Source organism: Fistularia commersonii, chromosome 1 (genome assembly GCF_037954325.1).
Source record: "Fistularia commersonii isolate RoL2024-O1a breed Wild chromosome 1, RoL_Fcom_v1.0, whole genome shotgun sequence".
In the NCBI taxonomy this organism is placed as follows: Eukaryota; Metazoa; Chordata; class Actinopteri; order Syngnathiformes; family Fistulariidae; genus Fistularia; species Fistularia commersonii.
In genome coordinates, this window is record NC_141284.1 from 15,729,039 (window position 1) to 15,756,699 (window position 27,661).

Genomic DNA, 27,661 nt, shown 5'->3' on the forward strand with positions numbered 1-27,661 from the left:
AAACGTCCTGAAAATATCATGTTTGACCTGCATCTCCTCCCAAGGACGATATTGGAAACTGACAAATTGTAAGTAAGGATTGATTGCAATGTCGGAACCTAATGCATCCTTGGGAGCTGGCCCAACACCCGAGTAAATGCAAAGAATTTTTGTCAGGAAGGCCATCCTTTGGGGGTGACAAGGTTGGATAGGATCAGGATGGACAGGATCAGGAATGAGTATCATAGGGACAGCACATGTTCGATGCGAGACATGGTAATGGTCTTCCTAGAAACAACACACCCAGACGGATTCTGTATTCTAGCACCTTTCTATCAGAACCAGCTGGGATCCTTGCAGGCTTATTAGATCAAACTGGATGGACTGATTTCTCTCCAGTAGCAGTCACACACACACCGCTGACACCGCCTTGCTGACGTATGACTCTTTCTCTTGATCACCTGAGTCCACCTGCCACTGACCCTGAGTACTCAAATCGCTGAAGGAGCTGCAGTTTTGATCCTGTCGATACTTCTTCTCCTTTCAGCTTTTCCCTTCAGGGGTCGCCACAGCGAATCAACTTTCTCCATCTAACCCTATTCTCTGTATCCTCCTCTCTCACACTAACTACCTTCATATCCTTTCTCACGACGTCCATAAATCTTCTCCTTGGTCTTCCTCTTGACCTCCTGCCTGGCAGCTCCAATTCCAGCATCCGTCTACCAATATATTCACTCTCGCTCCTCTATACATGACTGAACCATTTCAGTCTGGCTTCTCTGACCTTCTCTCCAAAACATCTAACATGAGCTGTTCCTCTGATAGACTCATTCCTGATCCATCGTGGTCACTCCCAACGAGAACCTTAGCAACTTCATCTCTGCGGCCTCAGAGGAAGACTAGAGGAGGTCTAGAGGAAGACTGAAGAAAATATTTATGGATGTAGTGAAAGAGGACATCAAGTTAGCTGGTGTGAGAGAAGAAGATAAGTGAAAGTACTGATGATAGCGATTGGAGAAGCTAGCGTTGTACTCCACCCGAAACTTGTTGTTTGACTCATATAGTGAAACTCTTAATCCTGCATTTATTCGCATGTGGTCAATCTGTGTGTTAATGATTCTGTTAATGAAGGGTATGAAACAACTATTGAATAGTTTAAATAATTAACCAAGAAATAAAGTTAGAATACTCCCATAAAATTTAGAAGGTTTAATTCCTAGAACACAACAATTCAATGATTTTTTTTTTTCCGCTAGTCCTCCGGCTGTTAGGGGGAGTCTGATATTTCCGACAGGAGCGGTAGCCACTGAACGCCTCGCAGCGAGTCGGCTCCGCTCCATTTCAGGCCGGTGTATTGTGTTTTCCGCCCCACCGTCCACTCTGACCTTTTACAGCCGCAACGGAGACATGGGAACCCCCTGAATCAAACCCGGTCGTCGGCGAAATATACAAATATTCATCCCGCAGCCGAATCCGCACCAGCATTGTTCACACGCCAGCGGACCGTCTCTGTAATCGACGACGAAAAAAAATCTGTGAGTGTTTCACCCCCGCAGCTGTAAACCCTTACCGGCGTTTCTAGTGGCGTCTGACCCGGAGCTTGGCTGCGGCCTCCCGGCTCTCCCGGAACTCGAGACCCCCGGTTCGAGTCTTGGGCCGTGGGACTGGTTCAGACCTGCTTTCTAGATTTGACACGACCACGTCGTGTCCACCTTTCCTTTCTTCTCGTTGAAGTCGTGTCAGAGGTGAATGTTTTCGTCGACGTTTGAAATGAAAATGTCGTTTTTATTATAAACAAGTTTCATCAGATAGCGATTGGAGAAGCTAGCGTTGTACTCCAGCCGGATAGCCGGCTAACGGTGGACATTCTCTGGACGTTTAGGGTTGGATTTTTATTTATTACCCATGTATTTCTATTCAAACCCGCGTGTGTGTGTGTTCTGTTAGGCGTTTAAGACATTTTCGTGGACTTTGAGTGTCCGTCTTGAGCTTGACAATAATCGCTGCGTTAACGACTCGCTTTTAAACATTGCTAACAGCTAATGCTTAGCAACGGGCAACTACTCGGCCGCTGAACACCGGGTCCCCCGGCCGGGCACCGCTGTCTCGCAGGCTGGCCTCTTCAAGGAAGGCGTACCCGCTAGACCTCCATGTCGATTTATGTCTGATGAATTGTGGAGGCTCTCCTTCCAGCGGACGGGTGATGTAAGTTCGGGTCATACTAGCTAGTCTAGCTTAGCTTAGCCTCGGCAGCCAGGGCTGCTGAGCTGTCATTCATAACAAGCTGAGGGCCGAGTTTCCCAACGTTGTGCAAGTTCGAAGTCACACGGTTGGCAGTGTTTTCTTGCGGATTGGCATTTGTCTCCTGCGGGGGTTCAGAACCGATCCCGGGTTACTGACCAATGTGAGGCTCCGAATTTGTCATCTTGCCGTCAGTCAGCCGTTCCTCTGGTAAATTCTGAATGCCTAAGATTTGTTGTCATTTGATAAACTATTTTTTTTTTTTTAACCCGAGAGCCTTTAAGGCTACGGTGTCATGAAACAACCTGTTAGAGTTGTTTTTCCTCTTTTTTTTCTGTCTAGCCTGAAATCCAAAGCAGATTTGGTACAGAAACAGTCAGACCTGAGATAATCCCCTGAAACTAAAGGCTGTAAATTTTACTAAAGTGATTGTTTCTAAAGATGTAAAGTGTACGAGGTTAAATTGATCCTCCAAAATAAATAACCTGAACACGATCAGCCAGATCTGGTGAGTGGATGCAGGTGGTTGGATGACCATCTTCTTCACTGGAGCTGATGGTGCTAGGACACAAGTGTCACTGGTTCAGCTCTCCCTGGAAACAGACTTCGTCCTGAATGCCAGTTTTTATGTTCACCTGGTCCTCAGGAGAACTTTGAGCATGTTTTCTATCTGCTGTTCCACTGTGAGTGAAATTTTCACAAAACACAAAGTGAAGCAGGGGATTAAAATACTTGAACTATTCAGAACATAAACCACAACCTACCTTTTGGATAGAGCAACAATCTAGCCCTGTGAGTCTTAAAAGCATTCGTGATCCTCCAAATCTGGTATTGTTATTAACTTTTTCTGCGACACTGTCACTGGGCCTATAAACAACTGTGCACACCAGACTTCCTGTAATTTTGTCGTCAGTGATGTTGATGGCCTCCAATGTCTGAAACCCCCTGCTGCTGATTTAATTTTGGAAAGGCGTATAGATGACACACTTTCCATGAACTGAGATTTAAATCCAGTTTTGGATTAAAAAAAGCAACAAAACCAAATAACAACTATCTCTTTTATAATATCAATTCAATGGCGATAACTTACAGGGAGTAGAGATTCAGCAAACTGATCTGAAGTTTGTTTATATATATATATATATATATATATATATATATATATATGTGTGTGTGAGTGAGTGAGAGAGAGACCCACCCACCCATCAATTGAAACCAGTGGTAGACTGGATGGCTTTAATTATGATAATTTTGGGGGTGAGAGCCCACTCACCCCTTGTTCTCTTCACTGAGTTGTACCACACTCAGGTCTCCTTCCAGATTGATGTACAGAGTTGTGAAGGTTCTGTTACCGATCCTGAGGGGCAGCAAACAGATGCAGCCCTCCAGGGTCATCTGCCAGCTGTGACGTGATGTGACATGGATGTGGACTAGGAGGCGCCGTTAGAGCAGATAAAAGTCCTCGGGCTTTATTCTGTGTTTGTGCTTGTTTTACCATCTGATATGATCAGAAGGCAAAGATGACGTCGTTGCAGTGATGACATTATCACTTGCAGACTCTGACCCAGGGCTATTCAGAGTGTGGTGTTGGACCACCAGGTGTGAAATCACAAAGCTGTCTGTCAGAGACCCGGTTTTTCAGGACCAAGGATACAACGATATGATCCATATGTTCATCTGCACGAATATTTTGGAGTGAAGATCAATCTGCTGATATTTGAGCTGTGTGTTGGAATGGGTTTTCATGTGTTGCGGCTCGATGATATTTTATAGATAATAAAAATCATTTTGACATAGAAGTCCAACTCTGACGTTAAAACCAACCAAGAAGTAAGTCGTACCAACATCTGGTTGTTCTGACCTTTGGAAGATGTTGTTTTGGTTTATCAGAAGCTCAACGATCCAAATATAAACATCTTACATTAGTGACTGGCTGTGAGTATAGATATGACCAATCAGATTCCACAGGTAGAATATCAGTGTGTTTTTCATATCCAGACATCAGTAGATACTAATCTAAATATTTGACTGATCAGTCATTTGGCCACTAATACTCATGACATGATCAATAATTAACTGTGAGGGATGGCACCATGTAAACCTAATTTTAAAATAACAGTTTCATTCTATCTGTTAATATTTTTTATTCAAAAATCAAATCCAAAAAAATGCAGTATAATTAAAAAGCCAAGTGTCTCCCCTGAGTGTATCCCGTTTGCCCCAAACTGACATCCATCATTGGTGTGAAGGGCAGACTGCTGACCTCAATCTGGACTAAGAATATGGACACGGGATTGGGGGTGGTGGTGGTGATGGTGAGAGCCAAACCCTGTGATTGACAGCGTTGGCCAGGTTCACAGCTTGATGGGGGTTCAGACGCTCTCTGGCAAGTAGTGATGATTAATCTGCTGATAAGAGGATCTGTCTGTGCAGTCAGATATCCAGCTTCAAATTAGAGCCTAATCAGACTCCCAGCATGCCAAATTACAGGCTGCGACAAAGACAAGAACTGCTTTCTTCCACCACCGTCACAAACAGAGGATAACTTTGTCCAAAGAAAGTGAAGAAGGGCCTCCCAATGTTCTCTGCCGCTGTGTTCTACAAGAAGAGCCAACCTCCTGGGCTGCAGGGACCTCACCCCATTTCTCTCTCACAGTGCTCCTATCTTCTCAAGATGATCTAATTGCTGGTCCTGTTCTGATCAACTGTACACCAAACATAACAGGGGGGCACGTCTGACAAAACGGCCAATCAGAGCGAAGGAGGAAAAGTGTACCAGACGACATGATGCCACTGAACCCGGTTCACTAAACGGACAATTCCCTCAGTCAAGGTGCTTCTGGACTACATCACTTCTTCCTCAATGGCTATTGGCTAGACCTGCCCTCGTGTGAAGCAACTGGCTGTGATTGGCTTGAACAAAATCAGGATTAGGGCGAGAGGCGGACGATCGGATGAGTGAAATGAGACTGGTTGCCTGTATACAGAGCTGCACAACTATTGAACTCTTAAACCCAGCCAGGTGTCCTGTAGAATCAACATGTGCTCTCCGTTCATGGGGGAATGTAACTGAGAACTTATGATCCAGTGTTTGGATGATACAGTTCCGGTCAGAATGGGGGGTGGTGGTGGTGATCTTGTCAGTACTGGTGTCGGCTGATCGATGATGTTCCAGGTATAAACCTGATCTGCTGCCCTTGTCTTTGCAGGCCAAGAAACTACATGTCCCAAAAACCCTTGTAAGCCACCGCTACTTCCTGTCCACGCTACCTCTCTTCCTCCATCTGGGTGGTTGGATGAATCCCAAAGAGCAACGCATCCAAGAGCAGTGATTGGCTCTGAGCCCCACCGGGTAGCCAACGACAAGCCAGGTGAGATTTCAGGTGACCATGGCTGCTGGTCAGATAAAGGTTTCCTTCAAAATTATATGATCTGACACGCCTTGTGGAAACACTGGACTCATAAATCAGTGTTGTATATAAGATCAGGAAATATGGTGGACTATTAATCCACACGGTAATTGGTTATTTTTGCTCAGAATGAAAATGCTTCTTTTTTTGGGGTGTGTGTGTGTGTGTGTGTGTGTGTGTGTGTGTGTGTGCGTGCGCGTGTGCTGGCCTGCCTGTGTTCAGTCAGTCGTCATGGCGGATGTGGACCCTGACACCCTGCTAGAGTGGCTCCAGATGGGGCAGGGCGACGAGCGCGACATGCAGCTCATTGCCCTGGAGCAGCTCTGCATGCTGCTGCTCATGTCTGACAACGTGGACCGCTGTTTTGAGACGTGAGTCACCTTTATTCAAATTTTCTTGCCGGGGAGGCAAGGGCCAAAACTCTCTGAGCTTACTCCTCCCTGACCCTTTCCAGGTGTCCACCTCGGACGTTTCTGCCAGCGCTGTGTAAGATCTTCCTGGATGAAAGTGCGCCAGACAACGTACTAGAGGTCACGGCCCGCGCCATAACCTACTACCTGGATGTGTCGGCTGAGTGCACGCGCAGAATCGTGGGCGTAGATGGCGCCATCAAGGCCCTGTGCAACCGGCTGGTGGTGGTGGAGCTCAACAACCGCACCAGCCGGGACCTGGCAGAGCAGTGTGTGAAGGTGAGAATATAAAGCAACCAGGCCTGTGAGTTTTGCCCTCTCAGGGAACCTCTGATTGGAGAAGCTCCTCAGCAGGATCAGCTTCAGGGATGAGGTCTCATGTGGAACATCAGTAACTTCAGGAGGAGGAGAACAGGCCGGTTATCACCGATAGATTGATTTTTACCCGGAGACCTCTTGCTAGGCCTAACCCTCACAGAGATGGCTGAAGACACAGACAAGCAGAGATTATGCTGACGCAGCGGCTGCAGGTTGTGATGTCACCAGGAGCGGGCCTTTGATCAGCTGCTCCTGTCGCCACTGCCGGAGGAAGGAATCATCTGACCAGTTGGGCAGCAGATCAGCCCAATGTATCTCCAGACTCACCAGGACCATCTTGTTCTGCCCTCCAGGACTAGAATCCACCGATGAATAAACGTCTCTGTCTTTATTTTTAGTTGTTTTACACCTCAGGTGTTCCTTTATTTACCACATGGGGGAGACAGACCCCCTGGTAATGATTGGTCTGTGAGGTTTGAAACCTGGATTTCAGAGGCAGGAGAGACAAAGTCTTCCTGGCATGCAATTATTGGTTGTCTAGTGCAGCTGATTGCTCCAGAAGTATTTTTTTGTCATTCAAGTCAGAAAAAAACATCACATGCCTAATAAACTGCCGTTTCCAGAATTTGCAAGTTACGGTGCTTCAACTTTTAACTGATCGTTAAACGTTGGATGGATCAAATTTTTGACATTTGTGTGTGTCCATCCGTCTGTCTGTCCTCAGGTGCTGGAGTTGATTTGCACACGGGAGTCGGGTGCTGTGTTTGAGGCTGGTGGATTGAACTGTGTGCTGAGTTTCATCAGAGACAGTGGACACTTGGTTCACAAAGACACGCTGCACTCAGCCATGGCTGTTGTGTCCCGCCTCTGCAGCAAGATGGAGCCTCAGGACTCGTCTCTGGAGACGTGCGTCGAGTCTCTGTCCAGCCTTCTCAAACATGAAGACCACCAGGTGACCACCAAGGGTCTTTGGTCAACCAGGAATGACCCCAGAACCTGAAGAGAAAATGATGACAAAACTGTCTACAATGGTTGAAGACAAAGCGCATGTGAATGATAGCTTCCTGTATTCCAGGTGTCTGATGGTGCTCTCCGCTGCTTCGCTTCCCTGGCTGACCGCTTCACCCGCCGCGGCGTCGACCCTGCCCCACTGGCAAAACATGGCCTGACGGAGGAGCTGCTATCCCGCATGGCTGCGGCCGGTGGCACTGCGTCGGGCCCCGCCTCTGCCTGCAAGCCAGGCCGGACCTCGGCTGGTGCTGCCCCCTCGGCATCTGACTCCAAGCTGAGCAATCAGGTTTCAACCATTGTCAGCCTGCTGTCCACGCTGTGCCGCGGTTCACCGCTCGTCACACACGTAGGTGGCCACCGTCATTCCAACTGGAACGGTAAGATTTCTTTCGTTGGTTAAATTTTTCTGGCTGTCCCCCTCAGGACCTGCTGCGCTCTGCGCTGCCTGACTCCATGGAAGCAGCGCTGGGTGGGGATGAGCGCTGCGTGCTGGACACCATGAGGCTGGTGGACCTGTTGCTGGTGCTGCTGTTCGAGGGCCGCAAGGCGCTGCCCAAGTCCACCGCCGGCTCCACAGGCCGCATCCCGGGCCTGAGGCGCTTGGACAGCTCCGGAGAGAGGTCGCACCGGCAGCTCATTGACTGTATCCGCAGCAAAGACACAGATGCCCTGATCGATGCAATCGACACCGGAGGTGCGCCACCGCCATATCAGATCATTGATTTGAGATTCTTTGCAGTCACATGTTGACGGAATCAATCTTTCCTTTTTTTTACTAGTTAATATTGATGACTGTGTTTTTGAAAAACTTAATAGTTTGATCAAAATGTACTCTATCTCATCTTTTTGTCAAAGCAATTCAGAACTGGTAGGAAGTCCAACAGATTGGGAAAGAAAATACTTTGACTAATATTCCAAATGATTGAAATAAGAAATAGGTCCAGCTCAGATTACTGGGATTAATTGCATTCTGAAGTCAGGTTTTTGGTGATTTGGTCACACGAGTCATTGCATTCCAGCATTTGAGGTGAACTTCATGGACGATGTTGGACAGACGCTGCTGAACTGGGCATCGGCCTTTGGAACACAGGAAATGGTAGGAAACGGAACACAAAGCATCGGGGTGGGTGGCCTGATTGTTTCTTGTCTGACTGAGTGTATGTTGTTCCAGGTGGAGTTCCTGTGTGAGAGGGGGGCCGATGTCAACAGGGGTCAGAGGTCATCCTCACTTCATTATGCTGCCTGCTTCGGACGTCCACAGGTCGCCAAGGTAAGAAGAGGAAGCTTGGGTTCCGATGTCTGATAAAATCCAAAGTCCTTGGTGTCTTCTTTTCACAACATTCATTGATGTAGCAACATTTTAATACTTGTTAAAACGTCATACGTAAAAAATACATTCATACGTTAAAAAAAAAAAAAAAAAGAGCCAAACTCATCAAATCAATGTGACATCAACAGCCACTTAAACCCACTAGCATTGTAAGGTTTCTCTTGGCCAAAGGTTTCAGCTTCCTTAGGGTTAACTACCTCCTCAGCACTTGCTGACCCTCGGGGATTGGGCATGGAGTCTGAGTAGTGTCAGCCATCCCTGTCACTCTGATTTACTATCAGTCAGGTAGCAGCTAAGTGGTTAGCCATGTTTACAATGCCCTGTCACATGTATTTGGATGCATTGTGGACAGCAAAGTATGAATTGCATTGTACAGGAAAACACGTTTCCAGAAGGTTCATTTGACATATACACTTTGAATCTTGAATCTGTGTGTGCTTGTGTGTAGACACTGCTACGTCACGGGGCGAACCCTGACCTGAGGGATGAGGATGGTAAGACCCCTTTGGACAAGGCCCGGGAGAGAGGCCACAGTGAAGTGGTGGCCATCTTGCAGTCGCCCGGTGAGTGGACAAGTCTGTCCCCCCGTGATTCCGCTAAATAACTTGAACTCTGTTATTTCTTTAGATCCCCTCTCAGGCTGCAGGGGTCCTCATATCCCAAGGGAAGGGGGGCAGAGATGATTGGAGGGGAAAGTTCATTAGAAGCTTTGTTTTATCTTCTTCCGTTAAGTTACTAAGAAAACATAAATAATTTGACTAACTGTTTCTATTTATGTGTTGACAGTAGTCATGATTAATTTTTTTTTCCCAGAAAATATTGTTAGTAATGGACTTAGTTTTTTAAAACCTTTTTTTCCAACATTATAATGAGATGTTCCACAGAAATTGGCTGTTGTTGAAACAGCTGAAAATGGACAATGAATTAGTGGAGAATCAGCAAAACCTTCTCCCTGAAACGCTGTAGCATTTCACACCACTATCCTCTCTTCCAGTGTCACTGCTCTCCAGGGCACCCTGTAGTTCTCAGCATCCTAGCAGGTTTTCTAACCGCAAAGAGGATGATATTGGTCTATATCTGTATCTACCTTAGCATTTAGCAAGTTGGTGATGGTTGTCGTATTATATCTATCAACAGGAAAGTCTTCTTATTGAGTTTATTTTGGAGTCAGCATTTGTCAACATTTGCCTACTAGTGCCACCCAGTGTACTGGAGTGATTTTTTTTTTTTTTTTCTCCACCTTTCCTTTGTGTGTTGAGGGGATCCTTGAGGTAGACGTTGATGAATGTTGTGTGTTGCAGGAGACTGGATGTGTCCTGTCAACAAAGGAGATGACAAGAAGAAGAAGGATGTGAACAAAGAGGAGGAGGAGGGAAGTGAGCCAAAAGGTGACCCTGAGATGGCCCCGATCTACCTGAAGAGGCTCCTGCCTGTTTTTGCACAAACCTTCCAGCAAACCATGCTGCCTTCTATTAGGTATTGACTCTGCTCACTTTCTGAGCCTGGTTCTGTGGAGTCAGAGCTGATACAACGTTCCTCTCTCTCCTGCAGGAAAGCCAGTCTGGCTCTGATCAGAAAGATGGTCCACTACAGCGGTGAGGTCCTGCTGAAGGAGGTGTGTGACAGTGAAGCAGGACACAACCTGCCTACTGTGCTGGTGGAGATCACCGCCACTGTCCTGGACCAGGAGGTCAGTCCCAATGGTTGAACAAGGTTTCTGTACTCTTGTCCAAAATATAATATACACATAGTGGGGAGAACAAGTATTTGATACATTGCTGATGTTTTCGCTTTTCCCATTTGCAAAGCATGTAGAGGTATGTAATTCTTCTCATAGATACTCTTCACCTGTGAATGATGGAATCCAAAACAAAGAACAGAAAAACACATTGTATGATTTTTAAGTAAGAATTGCAGCTCTCACAGACCTAGTAGTTCTTTAAGAAGCCCTCCTATTCTCCACTCAGTACCTGTATTAACTTGACCAGTCTGATCTTGTTACCTGTATAAAAGACACCTGTCCACACACTCAAACAAACTCTAACCTCTTCACAATGGCCAAAACCCGAGATCTGTGTAAGGACATCAGGGATAAAATTGTAGACCTGCACAAGGCTGGGATGGGCTACAGGACAATAGGCAAGCAGCTTGGTGAGAAGGCAACAACTGTTGGCACAATTATTAGAAAATTGAAGAAGTTCAAGATGATGGTCTATCTCCCTCAGTCTGGGGCTCCACGTAAGATCTCCCCTCGTAGGATGTTAATGAGGAAAATAAGGGATCGGCCCAGAACTATACGACTGGACCTGGCCAATGACCTGCAGAGAGCTGGGATCGCAGTCTCAAAGAAAACCATTAGTAATGCAGTACGCCGTCATGGATTAAAATGCTGCAGCGCACGCAAGGTCCCCTTGCTCAAGCTAGCCCATGTCAAGGTCCTTTTGAAGTTTGCCAATGACCATCTGCATTATCCAGAGGTGGAATGGAATAAGGTCATGTGATCTGATGAGACAAAAATAGAACTTTTTTGTCTAAGTATAACCCTAAGAACACCATCCCAACCGTGAAGCAGAGGTGGAAACATTAGTTTTTGGAGATGCTTTTCTGCAGCGGGGACTGCATGACTGCACTGTATTGAGGGGAGGATGGATGGGGCCATGTATTGCAAGATCTTGGCCAACAACCTCCTTCCCTCAGTAAGATCCATGAAGATGGGTCGTGGCTGGGACTTCCAGCATGACGACGACCTGGAAAACAGAGCCAGGAGCAACTAAAGAGCTGCTCCGTAAGAAGCATCTCAAAGTATTGGAGTGGCCTAGCCAGTATCCTGACCTGAACCCAATAGGAAATCTTTGGAGGGGAAAGTCCATATTCTCCAGTGACTGCCCTGTAACCTGAAGGATCTGGAGACGATCTTTATGAAGGAGTGGGCCAAAATCCCTGCAGCAGTGTGTGTGTGTGTGTAAACCTGGTCAAGAACCACAGGAAACCTCTGATCCCTCTAATTACCAACCAAATATTAAGCTCTGTTTTTCTGATGTATCAAATACTTGTCATGCAATAAATGCAAATTAATTACTTAGAAATCATAGAATGTGTTTTTCTAGATTTATTTATCTATTTATTTATTTATTTATTGTTATAGATTCCGTCAATCACAGTTCAAGAGTACCTATGATAAAAGTTACAGACCTCTACATGCTTTGCAAGTGGGGAAAGCTGAAAAATTAGCAGCGTATCAAATACTGGTTCTCCCCACTGTACATTTTTTATTTCTGGAGTTTTGCACACATTGTTCAGCATTTCTACGGTTCTGATACAAAGTTAGCTCCAACGATTCTTTTTGTTGCCATTTTTTTTTGGTTTTGCTAAAAAGTAGGGTTTGGACTCTATTTAAGAAATTAATATTGTTGCTTAGGGGCGCTGTCTTTAGTCAATTGAAAGTAATCACATTTGAATATGTCAGAGGTGAAAAATGAAATTCAACTTGGCTTGATGCATGAACTGATTTACATGAGCTTTGTGTTAATTTTCCCATCAGTCTAAGATACAGACTAGTAGATGAGTGCAGAAAACACATTTCTGGTTCTTTTCAAAATGAACTGTTTAACTTCCTTTCCATCTGCATATAGCTGCTGGATTTGCTTTGACATTGTCTTGTCAGACAGTTAACACTACTTGCTCGTATTACCAAAGCTGCTACCTTTGCAGCACAAGTAGACCTTATCAACCTGTGTTGATTTTATTTTTTTCAACTCATTCATTTTTCTGTAATTAATCTAACACGTTGACATGCTAGCCCTGCTAAAAATTGAATTTTATTTATTTATGCATTTAAATACTGGAAATCTCAGGGTATACTGGTTTAAAAAACAATCTGAGTATATTCACTAGCCAAAGGAGTGGTTCCTGTGATAGGTGTCTCAATGCAATATCTTTGTGGATTGTGCTAGTGGAACAGAGTGTGTGCTGTGTTCTTTAAATATGTGCGATATGAACTGTCCCATCAGGACGACGACGACGGTCACCTATTGGCGCTACAGATCATCAGAGACCTGGTGGACAAAGGAGGGGATGTCTTCCTTGATCAACTGGCCCGGCTGGGGGTCATCAACAAGGTGTCCACTCTTGCCGGACCGGCATCGGACGACGAGAACGAGGATGAGGCCAAGCCAGAGAAGGTGCAGTATTCTGAAGTCTGTTAGGAGTTCAGAGAATCCAACTGGAAATGTACTTTAATCATACAAAGAGAAGAGCTTCCATGAGAACCGCCTACTAAAAGGTTTCCTAAAATGGAGACGAATTTGTGAAATTCTGCTGGAAATCATTGGGAAAACAAGCAGAAGTGACATGAAATATGTAGAATAGTCACAGTGAGCTGTAATGCTCAGCTGGGTGTGACTGTAAACTGTTTGTTTACATGTGTGTGAGTGCAGGAGGAGGAGGTGCAGGAGGATGCCCGGGAGATCCAGCAGGGAAAGCCATACCATTGGAGAGACTGGTCCATTATCAGGGGGCGAGACTGTCTATACATCTGGTCAGACGCTGCAGCCCTGGAGCTTTCTAATGGCTCCAATGGATGGTTCCGCTTCATCCTGGATGGGAAGCTGGCCACCATGTACTCAAGTGGTAGCCCAGAGGGGGGGTCCGACAGCTCAGGTACACAAACGCACACCGCTGACCGATGTTTTTTTTTTTCTTTCTTTGAATGTTTAGTCACTGGTTGCAAAGTGTTCTTCAGTTCTTTGGAGGTAGTTTGATGGATATCTTTGCATCAATTGTAGAACCTCCTGGCCCACTTGTTAGTAGGGGGCAAGTGATTTTCCTGTGCCAGACTTTGATGGTTTGTTACACAGAAACATCCTGTAAAAGATGTTTAGCCCTGCTAAAATTGAATTTTATTTATTTAGAGGTTGGTCTTCTGGTCAGGAAAAAAACCCTGGATGATTACATGAACCATCTTATGAACCAAGGGTTCTGGAAATGGCTCTGTCACTCAATGTTTCCAGTTCCATTGTAAGTGGTGATTGATCTGACGGTCCGTCACTTTGGTTTTAGGTTTGAAGATCTTATTATGAAGTACTGCTTGTAAAGATGCCGTAGATAGGTGGTTGACACACACACACACACACACACACACACACACACACACACACACACACACACACAACCCTGCCTCTGGCTCTCACTCAGTATTGCGGCACACAGTGAAGATGCTGCTGTGGAAGTCGAGGCGTTTGTGTTCTCTGACACACCTTTGGATCCACAGAATCTCGCAGTGAGTTCCTGGAGAAGCTCCAGCGGGCCCGGAGTCAGGTGAAACCAGTTACGGCCAGCCAACCTGTCCTGTCCAGCGTGGGCCCAACCAAGCTGACCGTGGGGAATTGGTCCCTGACGTGCCTCAAGGATGGGGAGATCGCCATCCACAACTCTGATGGCCAGCAGGCCACCATCCTGAAGGAGGACCTGCCGGGCTTCGTATTTGAGTCTAACCGGGGAACTAAGCACTCCTTCACTGCAGAGACATCACTGGGTGAGTCAGCAGAACCAGTAGTTTGATCCCAGAATTATTGCTTGATTTTGAATTTATAAAGTTAATACCATGTATACATTGAAAGCAATGACCTCAAACTAGTTGGAAAAGTTTCTTGCATGAACTCCTGTTAAGGAAGGATAGTCTTGTCTCAGGTCAGTGGTGGGCCATGTGGTGATGTGTTTGTGTGTTGTAATGTGTTTGCAGGGTCTGAATTTGTGACAGGCTGGACAGGGAAGCGGGGCAGGAAGCTAAAATCGAAACTGGAGAAGACAAAGCAGAAGGTGAAGAGCATGGCCAGGGAGCTGTACGATGACCACTTCAAAGCAGTGGAGAGTATGCCCCGGGGGGTGGTGGTGACCCTGAGGAACATCTCCACCCAGCTGGAGTCTGCCTGGGAGCTGCACACCAAGAGACAGGTGACACACACTGGCCCATCACTCACCTGAGACGCCTGGGGGATTCCTGCCACCACTCACATGTTGTGTGTCCATTGTATTCCAGTGTATCGAGGGTGAGAACACATGGAGGGACCTGATGAAGACGGCCCTGGAGAACCTGATTGTGGTGTTAAAGGATGAGAACACCATCTCCCCATATGAGATGTGCAGCAGTGGGCTCGTCCAGGCGCTTTTCACCGTCCTCAACAACGTGAGTCTCCACTCACAACGCCACGGTAGGTGGTGCATGAATGAGATGTAAACTGTGTGTGTGTTTGTGTGTGTACAGAGTGTGGAAGTGGACCTGAAACACAACTGCAAGCCTTTAATGGAGAGGATCAATGTCTTCAAGGCGGCTTTCAGCGAGAATGAAGATGACGAAAGGTGAGGGCCTTGTCAGTCCATCTTCCTGTCCTTGGGTTCAGGGTCTGTCGGGCCGATGAAGACCAACTCTGAGACTCAGAAGGATAAAGTCCGATTTTATTAAAACACTAAGAAAGAAAGAAACCAACCCATATAAGCAGAAAGCAGAGTGGTTTCATAAGGCTCTGCAAACAGGCCCGAGCCCGAACCCTGGCTGGCCCAGCGTTGTTTGTGCCACAGGACAGATTCACTGTTCACTTTCATGATTACTGGGAACAAAAGTTGATTAAAACACAATTGAATTATGTGGGAAGATAAAATAGACTTTAATTTGTTTTTCTTTAATAATTTGGGTTCCCCGAGCTCCGGAGATCCATTTGGCGGCTGTCCGCCGGCACATCACCGAGCCTATTCTCACTCAAATCTAATGAAGGAGCAAGTCTCCGTTCTGAACCCCGATCCCTTACCAGGAGTTGGCGCTCTGTCACTGATAAACTGTAAAAAGTTTGCAGTCTGTTCTTCATGTTGTGTGTGTTTGTGTGTGCGTGCAGCCGACCAGCTGTTGCCTTAATCCGTAAACTGATAGCTGTGCTGGAGTCGATAGAGCGTCTACCTCTGCACCTGTATGACACACCGGGCTCCTCCTACAACCTACAGGTTAGTTTGTGGTTCACAGGTGTGTGTCTCCCTGGGCTGTGTGTTGCATTGTTTGCAGTGACGTGTTTGTGTCAGATTTTGACCCGGAGACTGCGTTTCCGCCTGGAGCGAGCCCCGGGAGAGACTGCCCTGATTGACCGAACGGGCCGCATGTTGAAGATGGAGCCACTGGCCACCGTGGAGTCTCTTGAGCAGTACCTGCTGAAGATGGTGCGTGAGCAAGAACACACACACACACACACACACACACACACACAGTTAAAGGAGCCTTGGGCAGTAAAACTATCCAATAGACAATTTGGATCTGAAGGTGTCTGTGCTCAAGGTTCTTTTTCTGGGATTAGAGATCAAGGACGTAGAATGATTCTCACAGATAGAGAGACCTAAAGACTCCGTAATCTGCAGGTGGCCAAGCAGTGGTACGACTTTGAGCGCTCCTCCTTTGTATTTGTGAGGAAACTGAGGGAAGGACAGACCTTCACTTTCAGACATCAACACGATTTTGACGAAAATGGTATCATCTATTGGGTCGGAACCAACGCTAAGTAAGTACAGCTTACAGTTCTGAGTGTCTAAGTCCCACCTGGGGGTCAGGCTTCTATTCTAACGTTTGCCACCTTCAGGACAGCCTATGAATGGGTGAATCCCGCAGCGTACGGCTTGGTGGTGGTGACATCATCGGAGGGGCGGAACCTCCCCTATGGGCGCTTGGAGGACATCCTGAGTCGGGATAGTTCTGCCCTCAACTGTCACACCAATGATGACAAGAACGCCTGGTTCGCTGTTGACCTCGGCCTCTGGGTCATTCCCTCTGCCTACACTCTCAGACACGCCAGGTAATAAACTCAAAACTCATAAACTCTGGGCTAGAGTGTCTGCTATGTCAGTTCACCTTCTCATTTGCCCATTCCTCCCTCTTTCTTATCTTGTAGAGGTTATGGGCGCTCAGCCTTGAGGAACTGGGTGTTCCAGGTGTCGAAGGATGGTCAGAACTGGACCACACTGTACACCCATGTGGATGACTGCAGCCTCAATGAACCGGGGTACGACCCACCAAACCCAGAAATGAGTCATGTAATTTTTTTTTTTAAATTAAAGCTGTCCACAGCCTGGTAAAGCTGCTGTTCCTTCTGTAGGTCGACGGCCACATGGCCCTTGGATCCATCAAAGGAGGAGAAGCAGGGCTGGAGACACATCAGGATCAAGCAGATGGGGAAGAACGCCAGCGGTCAGACCCACTATCTGTCTCTGTCAGGCCTGGAGCTGTACGGCACTGTCACCGCCGTCTGTGAGGACCAGCTGGGTGAGCATGCTCCGGCAAAATAAATCCACTGAAAATCAGCAAGCACACATTATCAGATAGTCAAACAAAAAAAGCGCTCAGCCTAAATTTTCACGTTAACATTTAGTCAAATTTATTGTAGTTAAACCTTGAAATAACAACCAAAAGATTTAATAAGTGACCAAGAGAAACTGTGACTTTGTGTCAGGCAAAGCCGTGAAGGAAGCAGAGGCAAACCTTCGCCGTCAGCGGCGCCTGTTCCGCTCTCAGGTGATGAAGTATATTGTTCCTGGGGCGAGAGTTGTCCGGGGCATCGACTGGAAGTGGCGTGACCAGGATGGAAACCCGGCAGGCGAGGGAACAGTCACTGGGGAGGCCCACAACGGTAAGACGGACCAGCCAGTCAGAGGCAGCAATGTTAGTTTTTTCTCTGAAAGGGTTTGATGATCGAAGCCTCTGGACTCAGTTTGATTTTGAAATGGTAAACTTAAGGTTCTCAGGCCCAGAAATTAACTCGGGTCAAGTTTAAAAGTGGAATGATCAATTGGAACCCTCCAGTCTGTGACCTTTGACCCTTGTGATATCAGAGGAGATGATGGTGGGACTGTTTGTTCAGCCACAATAAGTTCTGTTGTTCTCTGAAGCCAGTGACTCTGACACAGAACACAGTGTCCCCTCCCCACTGAGGCCCTGAAGCGCAAAATTACGCCGCCTCTTTTTCTTCATCATAGCTTATCCTTGTTTCTTTTAGTTCTTTTTCCTTTAGCTCTTGTTGTGGCTTTTAGATGTTTCCACTGCTGATCATCATTTAAGCCCCTAGTTTGTTGTAGCCTCTTAAGATTAAGCCTAATCTTCTTCTAACTGTCAAAATAAAAACACAAATCTCGAGATGTTCTTGGGTTTTAATTTTGAAAATTTTCCCAGTAACCTTTGTTTTTCCTGGTGTCATTTAGCAAGAAGCAACTCTTTAATAATAATTTATCCGTCATTAATCCCTGTGGGGAAATTTGTTATCTTCCCCTTCCTCTGTTTCTCCTGGTCCACCTGACCAATGACCTGATCACATAATGTCACTGTTGCTTCATTGATCTATTGATTTGACCAAATATCAATAGTAGTTTTTTTTTCCTTGAGAGTTTGTTTCTACTTTTGCTTTATTGTCATTCTCAGTGTTTGTTCAAATGTTCCTCTCGCTGCTCCACCTGGACTTTAACCCAGACCAATCTGCTCAGGTTGCCCATAGATTCCAATCATCAGGATTGATAAACCCAACCACTGACATTATCTGTTTCATCAAAACCAAGATTAATTCCAGATTCCATTCTTGGGTTCCCATTGTCAGTAAAAGTGAACAAAAGAAAATTTATCCAGAATGAACTTTTTCAGTAACTTGTCTGGTGATTAAACCCTTGATTCTGGGATTTTTATGGAAATCTCTTTATTTGGAAAGTTTTTTTTTTTTTCTCTGCAAACTGACTTTGTTGACATAAGAAACTATAGATGCCATCAGTTCCTGACAGGAACCTTAAAATACTGGAGGTCCAGGTTGGAGTTGCTCTGCTTCCTGCCCCTTCCCCTGCCCCTCCGTCCGTCTCTGCCGGGTCTCTGACATCCATCCGTCCGTCTCCCTCCTGTCTCTCTGTCCATCCAGGCTGGATTGATGTAACCTGGGATGCTGGCGGCTCTAACTCTTACCGTATGGGCGCTGAGGGGAAGTTTGACCTGAAGCTGGCTCCAGGGTACGACCCTGAGTCGGCTGCCACAGCGCCGTCACCCAAACCTGTCTCATCCACTGTTTCAGGCCCCGCCTCCTCCGCGGTGGGACCCTCCGCGACCCTGGCGGCCAGCGGCGGCGCCACCACCACCTCGTCTTCCTCGCAGCAGCCGTCGTGGAGCAGCCTGGTGAAAAATAACTGTCCTGACAAAGGCGGGGCCGTGTCGTTGGGCGGCGCCGGCTCATCCAGCAGGAAGGGCAGCAGCAGCTCCGTCTGTAGCGTCGCCTCCTCCTCTGACATCAGCTTGAGCTCGTCGGTGGGGCTGCCCGGCGGGGGGCTACGGCTAGAGAGGCGGGCCGAGGGGCTGCTGCTTGATCAGGGCCACGGGCCGGGTGGAGTCGCGGGGGGTGGGGCCGGCCCAGATGGCCAGCCACAGGAGCCCATTGTTGTGCTGTCATCCACAATAGAGGGTGGCTCTGGCTCGGCGTCCAGCTCCGGTACCATCACAGCTGATGCACCTACTACTGGCGATGACGCCAGGAACAGAGACTCGTCGGTGGTGACCGACCCAGCAACCGCCATCTCAATGGGACTGGTGAGCGTCAGTTCACCGGATGTCAGCTCAGTTTCTGAGTCCTCCAGCAAGGATGCGCCATCCCAGAGACCCCTCTGCTCAGCCGCTAATGCCCGGCTGTCGGTCAGCTCATTGCTTGCCGCCGGTGCCCCCATGAGCTCCAGTGCCAGCGTCCCCAACCTGTCGTCCCGTGAGGCCAGTCTCATGGAGTCCTTTGTGCGGCGGGCACCTAATATGTCCCGCACCAACGCCACCAACAACATGAACCTTAGCCGCAGCAGCAGTGACAACAACACCAACACATTGGGACGTAACGTCATGAGCACCGCCAGTGAGTACCACTGCAGTACTACAGTACCCATACTGTACTATGGGGACTGTATGTAGTATGTTGCACCGTTAATCCCAGCAACCGGCTGGACTGCAGATTCATGAGCGCATTGCTTTGCTGTAGTACTCCACAATTCTACTACTGCTACTGTGCTGTATTAATACCACACTCTACAGCAACACTAACACAACTTAATACTACTGCAGTTTGCTGTAGTACTATGACACTGAGACATCTGCGATACATATATATATATATATATATATATATATATATATATATATATATATATATATATATATATATATATATATATATATATATATATATATTAAAACAACAATGGGTGTGAGGAATGTGAAGTAAAAATATGTACAGTTATTAATTCAGCAGTGCTGTTGGATCCTCAATCATAGCCAAATGCTGAAAGACGTCGGTTGAACATTGCACACATGTTACAAATGGGGTGATGAAAAAGGAAGATGTTGTTTTAATAAACAAAACAACATCGACATCAGGTGTCGTCAGGATCTGAATCACATGACGTCACAACCCCCATTTTTCCAAATGTCTCACAAACGCTTGGCTGCATGTCGACACAAACTGACTGGACATCGATCTGATATCTGTAAAGCGGAAACCTGGTGATAAACTGAGTGTGTCAGCGTTTTGAGCAACAGCCCGCCCAGCCATTCTGCAGCCGCTTCCTGCCAGCTGACCGCAGCCTAACAAGCTTTGTTTGTTTGTTGCAGCCTCTCCTCTGATGGGGGCTCAGAGCTTCCCTAACCTCACCACCACTGGCACCACGTCCACCGTCACCATGTCCACCTCCATTGTCACCAGCAGCAGCAACGTCGCCACAGCAACCACTGGGCTATCAGTGGGCCAGTTGCTAAGCAACACCCTGACAACTAGCTTGACATCTACATCCAGTGAGAGCGACACGGGTCAGGAGGCAGAGTTCTCACTCTACGGTTGGTTGATGGAAACTCACACAGACGCACACTAACTCACACACACAGATTCACACTCCGCCTGCTTCAGCTAACCTGCCTCCTAACTCTTGCATCCAAATTTAGTCAAGCTTAAAAAGATAAAATAAATCAGAACGTAATCTGGATTGTTCGTTCATTATATACATCGGTCATTGCGACCTTGTCATTAAAATCGTCGAACGGAGTCCTGGTCTTTTTTTTTTTTCCAGCAGCTGATTATTTTTACTACCTGATTCTCAATCAGCTTTTCAATCAACAAAGAAAAAACAGTTTTCCGCTTTTCTTACCTGTTATTACCTGATAGAAGTTTCCTCCTCTGAGTGAGTCATTGGTTCCTCTTGGCTCCCTCACAACTTTCTTTAGACTTCCTGGACAGCTGCCGCGCTAACACCCTGTTGGCCGAGCTGGACGATGAGGAGGACCTCCCCGAGCCAGATGATGACGATGATGAGAACGAGGATGACAATCAGGAGGACCAAGAGTATGAGGAGGTCCTGGTAAGGACATGGCCCTTTACTCTGAGTGATAGACAGGCAGGCAGGAACAGGAAGTGGTATTGAATGCTGTGGCGGTGCCCTGCAGGAGGAGGAGGAGTACGAGACCAAAGGAGGTCGCAGGAGGACGTGGGATGATGACTTTGTTCTGAAGAGGCAGTTCTCAGCTCTGGTGCCTGCCTTCGATCCCCGACCTGGAAGAACTAATGTCCAGCAGACCACCGACCTGGAGATCCCCACACCAGGTAACATAAGCATTCAGAGAAGCTTGTCATCCTGGCATCATTAGGGTGGACCATCTTAGAACAAGCTCTTGATATACTACAAAACACACTTGGATAATCAAAAAGAAAGGGCATCTTCACTCCTCGAAATCATATTGATGTTGAGTCACAGCAGAAAACATCACTGTGGGGTTGCCGCCACATTTATCTTTCTCTTCTTCAGGAACTCCATTCTCAGAGGTGCAGGAGGAGGTGGAGTGTGCTCCTTCTCCCCATCTTGCCCTCACCCTTAAGGTACACACACAAACGCTTTTCATCTTATCACAATGTCTGCTATTTACACCTGGAACAAAAAAAAGAGTTAGACATGAATGATGCCAATTTTGCGCGTGTGTGTGTGTGAGCAGGTGGCAGGTCTGGGGACGACACGAGAGGTTGAGCTTCCTCTGTCCAACTACAAGTCCACCATCTTCTTCTACGTTCAACGGCTCCTGCAGCTTTCCTGCAACGGGGCTGTGAAGACAGACAAGCTGCGCCGCATCTGGGAGCCTACGTACACGTAAGACTGACACAAGACACTTAGGAGATGGAGACGTGCACCTGAAGCTGGGCCAGGTAGGACGGCAGAGGCAGAGGACAATGTCAGTTTATCTGATGTTTGGGTCTGTCGTCTCGTCTTATAGGATCATGTATCGAGAGCTGAAGGACTCTGACAAGGAGAAGGAAAGTGACAAGATGGTGAGTCTGATGAAGGTCACCTGTTTATGAATCCTGAAATATTATTGGCCTTCACCTGCGTTGTCCCAGCCCCTCTATATGAAGGACAGTGTATCATATTTTTCGCACTATAAGGCAGACTTTAAAGCCTTTCATTTTCTCTGAAATCAGCTGTATGCCTTATAATCCGGTGCACCTTTATGTATGAATTCTTGTTGTGCCTATTGACCTCAAAACAATTTAATGTGGTACACTGCTCTCAAAAATCTGTCAAAATGTTTTCGTGCGACTTTGAGTGACGAAGCCGTTCCACTTGATTGTTTGTCGGACTATTCCCACCTGACGCAGGGACGTTGAATAAAGTCTTTCTTTAGTTGAGTATGGGTTGCCACGTCAGACAATGTTAGATAACTAATTATGTAGTGCTTGGATTCAACGTTGTTCCAACCTCACACTAACTTAAGGTGTCCACTATCACTGGCAACAATAAAACAATCAGAGAACAGTACGTAGTACACTTGCCTCCACCACTTTTTTAAATACCAGGTATGTGCTGTGCTTCAACAGAATATTACTGTACATTTGTGTGTGTGTGAGGACCCCCAAAAATGCCACCTGTTAAGGGACATCATGGGAATAGAGCAGCTGTGGAAAAATTCAACATTAATGAATCAATGGTATGGAAGTGGAGGGAGCAAGCTGATTAACTGTGCAAGGTAAAGAAGACCAAACATTTTCCGAAGGAACAAAGCAAGATGGCCACAGTTAGAGGACAAAATGGAATTGTGGGTTATTGAACGAGTGAATGAGTTGAATAAAGTTTGACTAAACTATTTTGTTTTGCTTTATATACCGTATGTTTTATCATGCGGTGCACCTTATGTATAAAAATAGACCCGTTTATTGATATTGCACCTTATAATGCGCCTTATGGTCCACAAAATTCGAAAGTCCCCACTCTGCTTGCACCAGACAACCACTGTGTCACTCACCTCAGGACTGCTTCCCCCTCAGGACTTCTGCGAACATGGCATCGGTGGCGGGCGCTCAGGGGGGCTCAGCCCCAGCTCCCTGTCAGCCAATCAGAGCAGTGAGATCCTGGGCTGTAGCCGTGAGGTGGCGCAGGCCAAGGCGGGCTGCAGCCAGAATGCATGTGGAGTGGAGGATGTTCTGCAGCTGCTGCGAATCCTTTACATCATTGGAGGAGACTCTGCCTCCAATACACGTACGCTGCAGGAGGGTACGTGCACACACACAAACCCTCGCACATACCCCCTCAAAAGTCAGCAGTGAATGTCCTCACTGGTGGACAAGCACACACTCAGCTGCCTCTGTTTTCTCATATGTAGATGAGTTGCAATTCAACGCCTCTCCAGAAGAGTTTACCAGCAAGAAGATCACCACCAAGATCCTGCAGCAGATAGAGGTGTGTGTTTGTGGGTTGTGTGTCGTGTGTATGAGGATGAAAGGTGTGTAACGCCTGTTGTTGTGTCCCAGGAGCCTCTTGCTCTGGCCAGCGCTGCTCTGCCTGACTGGTGTGAACAGCTAACCTCCAAGTGTCCTTTCCTCATCCCCTTTGAGACCAGACAGCTTTACTTCACCTGCACCGCCTTTGGAGCCTCCAGGTGCATACTCATGCAGACTCGATCCCTGTCTTTGCATCACTTTGAAGTTTTCACCCATTTTAATTGTGAAGCGCAATGATAATTCATGACCATTTGACCTCTGACTGCAGGGCAATCGTATGGCTTCAGAACCGACGAGAGGCCACAATGGAGCGGTCCCGCCCATCCACTACGGTGCGGAGGGACGACCCCGGGGAGTTTAGGGTGGGACGCCTCAAACATGAGCGCGTCAAGGTCCCGCGAGGAGAAGCCATGATGGAATGGGCCGAGTCCGTCATGCAAGTGCACGCTGACAGGAAGTCTGTGCTTGAGGTGAGTGATGCCTAGATGGCTCCTCCTACTGGTGTATCCTACCTTTATTTTCCATGTTGTTCAGTTGACCTTTTTTTGTTATACCATGTTCTTATTGATATTTATTGCATGCCTGCATGCCTTTTATCTTAACGTTGTTGATACTGCCATGATTTCTGAGTATCTGTCCAAAGCATGATAGCCCCCCCCGTCACATGTTCGATCATATGACCTGTTCACGTCTGTTTGCCCTGGTGATGATTAAAATGTCTGAAAAGAAAAATAAATTAAAATAAATTGAAAATATAAATAATAATTCATATTCAAGTTGGCACAATGGAGCTGTATCTAATGCTTCTACCGCACAGCAAGAACGTCCCGGTTCGTTTCCAACAGGGATCTCTTTGCTTGTTCCCTCTATGTCTGCTTGGGTTTTCTCTGGGTTTCGGGATTCTTCCAACTGTCCAAAAACATGCATTAGTTTCATCTGAGACTAAAGTTCCCAGACATGTGAGTGGTTGTATGTTTCTATATGTGACCCTGTGATCAACTGGCAACTGGTCCAGGGTGAACCCCACCTCTTGCCCAGTGATAGCTGGGATGTGCGCCAGCACCGTTGCAACCTTCATGCACCCTGTGTGCAGGAGAAGCGGTATACTGTAGATAATGAAAAAATGAATACATTCAAGTCAAATGTTGAGATGGTGTGACATCACTTCCTGTGTGCGCAGGTGGAGTTCCAGGGTGAGGAGGGAACAGGTCTGGGTCCCACCCTTGAGTTTTATGCCCTGGTGGCTGCAGAGTTCCAGAGGACATCGCTAGGGATCTGGCTATGTGACGATGACTTTCCTGATGACGAGTCCCGACAGGTAACACACACACACACAAACACACTCAGACTGGGTAACAATCAAAGTAATCAAGAAGTTGACAGGAAATTGAGTTAAAATATGGGATCAGTCAGAGGTTTGTACACAATCCAAGAAAAGATCACAAATATTTGGGAAGAGATGAGAACCTGAACCCAGCTGCAGAATCCTGGTTTCTGGACTTAAACTTTTGTCCTGCAGGTGGACCTTGGCGGTGGCCTGAAGCCGCCTGGCTACTATGTGCAACGTTCGTGTGGCCTGTTCCCGGCACCCTTCCCCCAGGACAGCGAAGAGCTAGAGCGGATCAGCAAACTCTTCCACTTCCTGGGCGTCTTTCTTGCCAAGTGCATCCAGGACAACCGGCTGGTGGACCTGCCGGTGTCCCGGCCTTTCTTTAAGCTGCTCTGCATGGGGGACATAAAATCCAACATGAGCAAGCTGCTCTACCGCCAGGGGCGCGACCCCCAGCCCCCCCACCCTGCCTTGCTGCTGTCAGAGGCCTCAACCGAGGAGAGCCAAGAGACCTACTCCCTGGGCAGCTTCGATGAGGACTCCAAGTCCGAGTTCATCATGGACCCCCCCAAGCCTAAGCCCCCTGCCTGGTACCACGGCCTTCTCACCTGGGATGACTTCCAGCTGGTCAACCCCCACAGGTGGAGGCCTGGACTGCTGGCCCTTTTTTTTTTTTCATAAATAAAAGATAAAAATCCTGAACAGTCAAGAAAATTAGAACAGGAAAGAAAAGATTCTTGTCTCTGCTCTTTATATTTAGTGGGTTTATTTTAATCAAGTTGTTGAGCTGTAGGGGAACAGTGAGAGATCAGGTGCTGATAAACGTTGCTGGTTCTGGTGACAGGGCAAGTTTCCTGAAGGAGGTCAAGGATTTGGCGGTGAAGCGACGCCAGATTGTGTCCAGTAAGAGTCTGTCGGAGGATGAAAAGAACACCAGACTGCAGGATCTGATGCTCAGGAACCCACTGGGCTCAGGACCCCCTCTCAGCATCGAGGACCTCGGGTTGGTGTCCGCGTCTCCTTTTCTTTTGTCCTTTTGTCACTTCCTGTTTGTGTGTCTCTAACCTCCACACACTTTGTCCAGGTTGAACTTCCAGTTCTGTCCTTCCTCCAAGGTCCATGGGTTCTCAGCTGTGGACCTGAAGCCCAACGGAGACGACGAGGTACCTTCTGACCGCAGACACTTTCATCCTGCAGGAAAGATCTCATCGTCACTGACTTTGTGTCCACATGTGTGTTTTATGTAGATGGTTACCATGGAGAACGCTGAGGAGTATGTGGAGCTGATGTTCGACTTCTGCATGCATACTGGTATCCAGAAACAGATGGAGGCCTTCAGAGGTAACTCACACGCACAAACATAATATACCTGTTACATGTTCTGAATTAAGTCATTTGACTCTCTGCCCCCTATCCCGCCCCCCCAGAGGGTTTTAACCGGGTCTTTCCAATGGAGAAGTTGAGCTCCTTCAGTCACAAGGAGGTTCAGATGATTCTCTGTGGGAACCAGTCACCGTCCTGGACTGCTGATGACATCATCAACTACACGGAGCCCAAGCTGGGCTACACAAGAGACAGGTGCCTTCTCCTTCTGTAGTGCCTGTCACTCCTCCCCATTTTCTCCTGTGGTGGTAACTCCCCTTCCTCCCACAGCGCCGGCTTCCTGCGCTTTGTCAGGGTTTTGTGTGGCATGTCGTCAGACGAGAGGAAGGCCTTCCTTCAGTTCACCACCGGCTGCTCAACTCTGCCCCCCGGAGGCCTGGCCAACCTGCACCCCCGCCTCACCATCGTCAGGAAGGTATGGCTCGATTGGCTGCCTCTGATTTTATTCACCTTTCATTCAGTTTTTTTCATTTGCTTCAAAGATTAGGAATGTAGTTTCTTCCAGCTGATGGTCCTGATCTCTTGAATCTGAAAAGCTGCTCCTTAACCCCCCCCCCCCAGGTGGACGCCACAGACTCCAGCTACCCTTCAGTAAACACCTGCGTTCACTACCTAAAGTTGCCGGAATATTCCTCCGAAGACATCATGCGGGAGCGTCTGCTGGCCGCCACTATGGAGAAAGGCTTCCATCTCAACTGACCCTCCGCCACCGCACCAAGCATGCTCCGTCTGTCTGCTCGCCGTGCAATCGACAGGCTCAGTCTGCAGCCACCGGGCAACGATCGTGAGGAAGAAACCAGATCCAAGAAAAGCTGTGCTCCCTCCTTCCCTCACCTCCTCGTCTCCTCTTCATCACCCTCACCTGGTGTGTGTGTGTGTGTGTGAGTGTGTGTGTGTGTGTGCATGTGTGTGTGCGTGTGCGCGCGCGCGCTCCTCATTTCTGAGCTCCTGGTTTGATTTGTAGCTTCTGTTTTCAGTTACTTCTTGGCAAACAATCGTGCTTCTTATTCTTTGTTTTTATTTTGTTTTATTGCTTTCTGTGTGTGTGTGTGTGTGTGTGTGTGTGTGTGTGTGTGTGTGTGTGTGTGTGTGTGTGTGTGTGTGTGTGTGTGTGTGTGTGTGTGTGCGTGCGCGCGCTCAACCTGTGCACATCTGCGTGAGAGACTTTCCAGGTTGTCTGGCGGCTGAGAGGTCAGAGGTCACCGTGTATTCTCCAATGAAGCTGTAGAGGCAGACACTGTTGTGGAGGCACATTGAAGAGAAAAGCTCTGCTCTCCTGTATTTTCTTTGTATATTATAAACATTTATTTAACTCAAGTTGCAGTTGAGGTAAACAGATATTTTCAAATGTGTAATGCTCTGAGAATAATCATTAAAATGTTTGCAAAGTATGAAGTGACAGCAGTTTCCTGTGGTCTGTGGTGGAAGCCGGGGTGCCAGTGGGGGGCACCGGAGTT

The 27,661-nt window shown here is 47.4% G+C and overlaps 1 protein-coding gene across 4 annotated transcripts; it reads left to right on the plus strand.

The window, feature by feature from the left end:
• The first annotated feature begins 1,369 nt into the window (after window positions 1-1,369).
• hectd1 (HECT domain containing 1) lies at window positions 1,370-27,603 on the plus strand. 4 transcript variants are annotated; one of them, XM_086151051.1, is made up of 44 exons: window positions 5,451-5,591; window positions 5,853-6,001; window positions 6,085-6,319; window positions 7,083-7,310; window positions 7,434-7,715; window positions 7,793-8,063; window positions 8,389-8,465; window positions 8,541-8,639; window positions 9,148-9,262; window positions 10,001-10,175; window positions 10,251-10,389; window positions 12,710-12,880; window positions 13,136-13,358; window positions 13,969-14,232; window positions 14,440-14,651; window positions 14,737-14,883; window positions 14,962-15,056; window positions 15,587-15,692; window positions 15,768-15,902; window positions 16,098-16,237; window positions 16,316-16,528; window positions 16,625-16,735; window positions 16,829-16,995; window positions 17,183-17,359; window positions 18,626-18,670; window positions 18,776-19,594; window positions 20,347-20,568; window positions 20,953-21,086; window positions 21,172-21,328; window positions 21,531-21,601; window positions 21,715-21,866; window positions 21,991-22,045; window positions 23,039-23,264; window positions 23,374-23,450; window positions 23,522-23,649; window positions 23,760-23,961; window positions 24,672-24,809; window positions 25,011-25,462; window positions 25,666-25,824; window positions 25,906-25,984; window positions 26,069-26,162; window positions 26,249-26,399; window positions 26,475-26,619; window positions 26,766-27,603. In XM_086151051.1, the coding sequence occupies exons 2-44, from the start codon at window positions 5,862-5,864 to the stop codon at window positions 26,901-26,903; spliced, it is 7,566 nt and encodes a 2,521-aa protein (XP_086007177.1). In that variant the 5' UTR covers window positions 5,451-5,591; window positions 5,853-5,861; the 3' UTR covers window positions 26,904-27,603. The 4 variants fall into 4 exon arrangements, with proteins under 4 accessions (XP_086007193.1, XP_086007177.1, XP_086007170.1 ...); XM_086151067.1 differs by lacking the exon at window positions 20,347-20,568 and adding an exon at window positions 1,370-1,514 and having other exon boundaries at window positions 5,430-5,591; window positions 18,626-19,594; XM_086151044.1 differs by having other exon boundaries at window positions 18,626-19,594.
• The last annotated feature ends 58 nt before the right edge of the window (window positions 27,604-27,661 follow it).

Bases quoted from the DNA above. Each gene is read 5' to 3' on its own strand.
- hectd1 (XM_086151044.1), top strand. From the start codon at position 5,862: ATGGCGGATGTGGACCCTGACACCCTGCTAGAGTGGCTCCAGATGGGG. The intron at 16,529-16,624 runs GTAATAAACTCA...CTTATCTTGTAG, and splicing joins TACACTCTCAGACACGCCAG to AGGTTATGGGCGCTCAGCCT. The intron at 21,867-21,990 runs GTAAGACTGACA...CTCGTCTTATAG, and splicing joins ATCTGGGAGCCTACGTACAC to GATCATGTATCGAGAGCTGA.